At 45.4% G+C, this 7499-nt stretch overlaps 1 protein-coding gene across 1 annotated transcript in view; it reads right to left on the bottom strand.

Moving 5' to 3' along the window:
• Positions 1-5271, bottom strand: part of FAT4 (FAT atypical cadherin 4) — a 333326-nt gene extending 328055 nt beyond the window's left edge. Inside the window, exon 1 of the mRNA XM_082261525.1 lies at positions 1-5271. This exon is cut by the window's left edge and continues 678 nt beyond it. Within this exon, the coding sequence (XP_082117651.1) occupies positions 1-4455 (4455 nt within the window). The 5' untranslated portion in view covers positions 4456-5271.
• Positions 5272-7499: the final 2228 nt, after the last annotated feature.

Genomic DNA, 7499 nt, shown 5'->3' with positions numbered 1-7499 from the left:
ACTGGCCCTGACGGTCAGTTCAAATAGGTTAGAAAACTCACGGTCAATTTCTGCATTGGTATAAATAGTTCCACGCATCTCATCAATGACAAAATGGCTGCCTCGTGGCTTTTGTTGGATGATAGCATAGTTTAACTGCCCATTAATGTCTGCATCAGGATCAGTGGCAGTTACAACCAGAATAGATGTACCTATAGGGATATTCTCTGTGACTGACTTGAAGATGTCCCCTTCAGGGAAGCTGGGTGGATTGTCATTAAAATCTCTAACCTGTATGACAACAGACATAGTAGATGAACGTGGCGGCCTGCCATTATCCTTGGCTGTGATGTTTAATTTAAACAGCGCCTGTGTTTCAAAGTCCAGCTTCTTGGCCAGAAAGATGCTTCCGGTGTTGGGACTTATGCTGAAGGTCCCATGGTTATTAGTTCCTGTAATACTATAATGAATGTCAGCATTATCACCAGAATCGGAGTCTGTGGCTGCAACCGAGGCCACCAGCTCCCCAACTCTCATATTTTCCAAGACATCCACAAAGAGAGCTGCCCTAGGAAAGGAAGGTATGTTATCGTTCTCATCAAGTACATCAACACTTAATGTGCACGTTGAACTTAAAGGAATCAGCCCAGAGTCCACAGCTTGGATGATAAGAGAATAGGTGGCTGTGGCTTCATGGTCCAACTTCCCCAACAATGTCACCTGTCCCGTACCGCTGTCAATTGAAAAGCGGTTTTCTTCATTGCCTTTAATGATAGAATAGGTAATCAAACCATTATTTCCCTCATCTACATCAGAAGAAGAAACCCTTAACACCTGGGTCATGTTTGTTGCTAGCTCGGATATACTGGCTTGATATAGATCTTTGGAGAATTTAGGAGCATTGTCATTAATGTCCCTTATAAAAATCTGCAAGGTAGCCTGGTCTTTAAGAGGCTTTGGTAGGCCTAAATCAGTAGAGACCACTTTAAGTGTAAAAGCTGCTGCCCCCCTTTGCCTCATGAGAGCTTCCCTGTCAAACTGATGGGTACTGGTGATGTCACCTGTAATTGTATTTAACTCAAAGTCAGGTTGCATAGTCTCAAAAGAATACATGATATCACCATTAGAACCAGAGTCTCTATCCATGGCATAGACTTTACCAACAAACGAGCCTCCTCTCTGTTCCTCTTCAAAATAGAATACATAATTGGTGCTGTTGAACAGTGGCCTATTATCATTGACATCCTCAAGTATTATTGTGACATTTACAGTGGCACTTAGAGGCTCAACGGCTCTATCAGAAGCTGTTACAATCAAAACATAGACATCCTTAACCTCTCGGTCAAGTTCGCTTTTCACATACAGCTGCCCATCTGGGAATATCCCAAAAGCCTCACCCACATTTCCATCTGTGATATGATAGTTTATTTCCCCATTTGCCCCAGAATCTTTGTCAGAAGCATGTATTTTAAAAAACCTTGAGTTAACCGGCTCCGACTCTAATAAGGTTACTTCATAGGACAGCTGGTCAAAGACAGGAGGGTTGTCATTGACATCGTGCACAGAGACAGTTAGTATAAAGCTGGATGTGAGCTGTGGAACCCCTGTGTCTGCTGCTAGAATTTCCACTTGGTATGACCCAGCACTGACATCTAGCGCTCCAGTTATACTCACAGCGCCACCTATAGCATCTACATGAAACAAGCCTAGAGGGTTTTGTTTCAAGCCGTATGTAACCCGGCCATTTACTCCTTCATCTGGATCCACAGCTTTAGCCTGAAATATAACGTGGCCTGCTTTCCAATTTTCTACCACATTCACACTTTCTACGGCATGTAAAAAGTGAGGAGAGTTATCATTCAAGTCTTTCACCGTAATATTAACAATCGCTTCCCCTGTCACTGGACCACCACTGGCCACAACTTTCAAATAATAGAAACTCTGGTCTTCTCTGTCAATAAGTCCAGCTGTCATAATCAGTCCCGTGGTCTTGTCGATAGTAAACACTCCTTTTTGGTCACCTGTGATTATCAGGTAGGTTATGTTAGTATTCAGATCCATGGTGGTTGCTGTCACAGTCCCAACATTGTATCCTAATGCCACATTTTCAAACATAACAAAATTGTATGTGTCCTGGGTAAACAATGGCGGATTGTCTTGAGTATCCAAAACAGTGATAGTAACTATGGCATGGTTGTGCGATTGTAGACCACCGCCATCAGTTGCCACAATTTTGAATTGGTAAGCGGTTTTTTCTTCCCTGTCTAGGGCAGTTTTTGTAGAAATGGCTCCCGTGTCAGGATGAATGTGGAATTTTGAGGTATCACCTGCTCTGATGGAATATTTAACTGTGCCGTTAATGCCCAGGTCAGGATCGGCGGCTGTCACAGAAACAAGGAAACTGCCAGGAGGTTCATTCTCCTGAATGTTGGCAAAGTACTGTACAGGATAAAACACGGGACTGTTGTCATTAACATCCAAGAGGGTCACAGTGATCTTGGCAGAGGAAGACAGTGGAGGGGTTCCAAGGTCAGTAGCCAGTACTGCTAAAGTGCAATTTTCCTGCTGCTCCCTGTCCAACTCTGCTCGAGTACTAAGTTGGCCAGATAAAGGGTCTAATCTATAAAATCCTTGACATTGGCTTGGGCTCTCAGAGTCAAAATAAAATCGTATGGTGCCATTGCTCCCCAGATCACCATCTGTAGCCTTTAACGTTATCATTTCGGTGCCAGTGGGGGAATTTTCTGGTAAGGAGAGCCAGTGCTGATCACTAGCTTGCAGACCGGTGAAAGTAGGCTTCTGGTCATTGACATCCAAAAGACTAACAAGAAGAGTAGCAAAACTGGTTTTGGGTTGTGGCCCTTGATCTCTTGCACTGATATTGAGAAGCAACTGAGCTGCTGTTTCACGGTCTAAAGCTGAGGTACTGGTTACCAAACCACTGTTTTCACTAATGGAGAACCATCCCAATTGATTTCCAGATACAATAGAGTAACGGAGGTTGGCGTTTAGGCCTGTATCCCCATCAGTGGCCGAAACGCCACAGATGTAGGATCCAGGTGGGAGGTCCTCACTTATCTCCACCTTGCTCTGAGGCTCTTGGAAGATTGGTGGGTGGTCATTGATATCATTTACATAAATCACAAGGCTGGCCACAGAGGATCTTGGCCTAGGGTGGCCCTGATCCGATACACTAACAGTCAGATTATAGGAAGGAATGCGCTCACGGTCCAGCGCACTAGCCACTTTGATAAGACTAAGGTTGGGCACCTTGGATGTTTGTACCTCAAAGTGTCGCTGCTCATTGCCTCCCAGGATAGCAACTGTAACATTACCATTGGCGGCGGGGGAGTCTGAGTCAGTGACTGTAAGTAACGCCACCACGGTCCCAACCTGGGCATTCTCATCCACTGAGGCATAGCGGGATGTAGCAGGGAAATACCGGAATTTTACTACAGGGTCATTATCATTAACATCAATCAGGCGAACAACAGCTTCTGCCCGGCCAGTAAGTGGTGGAGTGCCTAGGTCTCTGGCCTCAATGCTAAGGGTATACTGTCGTCGACTTTCATAGTCCAATGGCTCCCTTATTGTAACAAGCCCACTTTCCGGATCAATCTGAAAAGGAGTCCCTTCTGCTAGCTGATATATAATAGCAGCATTATCTCCTTCATCCCTATCAGAAGCCTCTACTTTAAGAACACTTGAACCTATAGGGGCATCTTCTTCAATCTTAGCCTGGTACTGAGAACTTTTAAATACAGGTGGGTTGTCATTGATATCTTGCACGGTAACATTGACTCGTAATTGGCCTACTCTTTTGGGTGAACCTTTATCTTCAACTTCCACTATTAAATAATAACATGGAGTGGTCTCTCTATCTAGGGGCCCCTGGGACATTAAATGAAGGAAGGCCCCATCCCCACTAGGGTTGACTGTAATGCCCAATTTAAAGCGCCCATCCTGGTTCCCTGACACAATACGATAAGATCGATGATCTACCCCGTTAGTACCAGCATCTGAATCGGTGGCTGTATCTAAGATAACCTGCCTCCCACCTTGAGTGTCCTCCTTAAATGACACCACGATGGAAGGTTCGGGAAACACAGGGGAATTATCATTGATGTCCAGGACAGTAATGCGAACCTCAGTCGGGTACGTCGGTTGGCTGGACAGGACCACCAAGTTGATGACATCGCTGGAAAGACTTTCCCTATCGATGGTAGAGGTGGTGTAGATGGATCCGGAAGTGGAGTTAATTCGAAAAAGTGCATGGGATTCACTCAGCCGGTAAGTGAACCCCGGTTTGGTGCTTATGGTACCTACATAGGTCTCTGTTGGCTGTTCCTCCAGAACTTCAAAAACCTGACGTGGCTGATTGCTGGCCAGTGTCCCAGGAACCCATATCAAAAAGAAGAAGGCTAAGAGGGGCATCGCTGATTGGTGCCAGGTCCTCAGCAGGGTCATGTTGTCCATCCAAAACTTTCCTTTCTAGAAGAATACAATGAAAAATATTGTAGTATCACCTTAAAGACTTAGAGAGATCATGGGAAACTTGTCTCCATCAGCTGAAGAGTTGGCAACACTAGAGGGATGAGGATGGAGAAGATTGTACATCCAGGAGAAGGAGACAGCATTCCGCACTGCAGTCACTGCATAACCACCAACATCTCAGGATGATCGGGCACTATTCACAGTCATCCATACACACATCGATCAGAGTGGAGGTCCATAGACACATCGATCAGAGTGGAGGTTCAAAGACACATTGATCAGAGTGGAGGTCCAAAGATACATGGGTCAGAGTGGAGGTCTATAGAAACATCGATCAGAGTGGAGGTCCAAAAACACATCGATCAGAGTGGAGGTCCATGCACACATCGATCAGAGTGGAGGTCCAAAGATACATGGGTCAGAGTGGAGGTCCATGCACACATCGGTCAATGTGGAGGTCCATAGACATATCGATCATCAGCTGCACTCAGCTCCGATGTCTCCGTGATCTCTCTCCCAGATCGCTCCGTACATTGTCCGCATGCACCCCCCGTTATAATCCGGCTACTCATCCGATCCCCGGAGCCCGCAGCCTGCCGCACATTTCTTTTTCCTCACCATGCCAAATCTCTCGCGCATCCCAGCAGCAACTTTGTTCTTTTTGTAATCCAGTAAATCGGGGGTCCTATCAGCGCCCCCCCAGGAGAGCGGCGATGATCGGGGCTGTGCGGGTGAGCAGTGCGGTCATAGTGAGGACTGAGCTCTAACTACAAGTGTCTCCTGGAGCCTTCACTGAACAAAAAACTTTCTCTGCTCATTGATCCCTCTTCAGGGAAACCAACATCGGAGCTCTCCCCCCTCCCCTTCCCTCCCTCCTCTTCATCCTCCGCCCCGCCCAGCCACACGCCTGTCACTTCCAGCAACTCCCCCCTGAGACACGGATTGGGCAGAGGCTACCGGAGTACCCGCCCCTCTCCGCACTGTCCAAGGATGCCAGGCTAATCCCTCCTCACCGTGATTGGCTGCTGCCTCTTGTGTGCGGGCCAATGAATGGCTCCGCTAACATGAACCGTTATGTGGATGGAGATGGACTGGTCCACGGGATCACAGCTTCGTTCTACACACTGCACTGGAAGCTGGGAGTATTAGTGTATATATACTGTATGTATACAGCACCGAGGGGTCTATCTATGACAGCTGGGAGTATTCGTATATATACTGTATGTGTACACAGCACTGAGGAGTCTATGTATGACAGCAGGGAGTATTAGTATATATACTGTATGTGTACACAGTACTGATTAGTCTATATATGACAGCTGGGAGTATTAGTATATATACTGTATGTGTACACAGCACTGATGAGTCTATGTATTACAGCTGGGAGTATTAGTATATACACTGTATGTGTACACAGCACTGATTAGTCTATGTATTACAGCTGGGAGTATTAGTATATATACTGTATGTGTACACAGCACTGCTTAGTCTATATATGACAGCTGAGAGTAGTCATCAGTGCTGTATACACATACAGTATATATACTAACACTCCCAGCTGTCATATATAGACTAATCAGTGCTGTGTACACATACAGTGTATATACTAATACTCCCAGCTGTCATACATAGACTCATCAGTGCTGTGTACACATACAGTATATATACTAATACTCCCAGCTGTAATACATAGACTCATCAGTGCTGTGTACGCATACAGTATATATACTAATACTCCCAGCTGTCATATATAGACTAATCAGTACTGTGTACACATACAGTATATATACTAATACTCCCAGATGTCATATATAGACTCATCAGTGCTGTGTACATATACAGTATATATATATACTAATACTCCCAGCTGTCATACATAGACTCATCAGTGCTGTGTACACATACAGTATATATACTAATACTCCCAGCTGTAATACATAGACTCATCATTACTGTGTACTAGGGCTGCGCATCTTCACCTACCTCACGATTCGTTTCGATTACGATTATTAGGGTCATAGTTCGATACAATTCAATTCCACGATGCATCACGCTTACTGCCCAATGCCCATGCCCAGCCCACTGCCCAATGGTTTTCAAAACTTTATAAAAAAAAAAACAAACAATCAATCAAGCAGTCACAAATTAAAGAATCATTTTTATTTTCATTTGCTTTTAAAGGACACTTCCCTGGACCCTGGCATGGCCTGCAAGCCCTGCATAGTGCACTGCAAACATATAGGAGGTCTCCTCAGGGAAGTGATAAATACATGTCGGTGTATGGAGGTCTCCTCAGGGATATCCAGGATGTGATATATACATGGCGGTATATGGGGGTCTTCTCAGGGATGTGATATATACATGGCGGTATATGGGGGTCTTCTCAGGGATGTGATATATACATGGCGGTATATGGGGGTCTTCTCAGGGATGTGATATATACATGGCGGTGTATGGGGGTCTCCTCAGGGATGTGATATATACATGGCGGTGTATGGGGGTCTCCTCAGGGATGTGATATATACATGGCGGTGTATGGGGGTCTCCTCAGGGATGTGATATATACATGGCGGTGTATGGGGGTCTCCTCAGGGATGTGATATATACATGGCGGTGTATGGGGGTCTCCTCAGGGATGTGATATAATACATGGTGGTGTAACACCACCATGTATATTATCACATCCCTGAGGAGACCCCCATACATATATCATATCCTGGATATCCCTGAGGAGACCTCCATACACCACTGGTGTATGGAGGTCTCCTCAGGGATATCAGGGATGTGATATATATTATATACATGGCATTGGATGGGGGTCTCCTCAGGGATAGACTGATGAGCAGTGGCGGCTGGTGAAGTTTTAAGATGGTGGGGCGCAAGATCTAGCCCTTCCATTTTGACCCCTCTCATTTCTCAGAAGCCCCACCAATTCTTGACTCCACCCATTTGTCCCCTGTATTTTGTTTGCGTGAAAAAATTCTCCCAATATATCACATATTAAAGGGTCCATCAGTACTAGTATA

This window comes from Pelophylax lessonae, assembly GCF_965119305.1.
Source record: "Pelophylax lessonae genome assembly, chromosome: 1".
Classification (NCBI taxonomy): domain Eukaryota; kingdom Metazoa; phylum Chordata; class Amphibia; order Anura; family Ranidae; genus Pelophylax; species Pelophylax lessonae.
The sequence above is the reverse complement of the archived record's forward strand: the minus strand, read 5'-3'. Positions and strand labels throughout refer to the sequence as shown.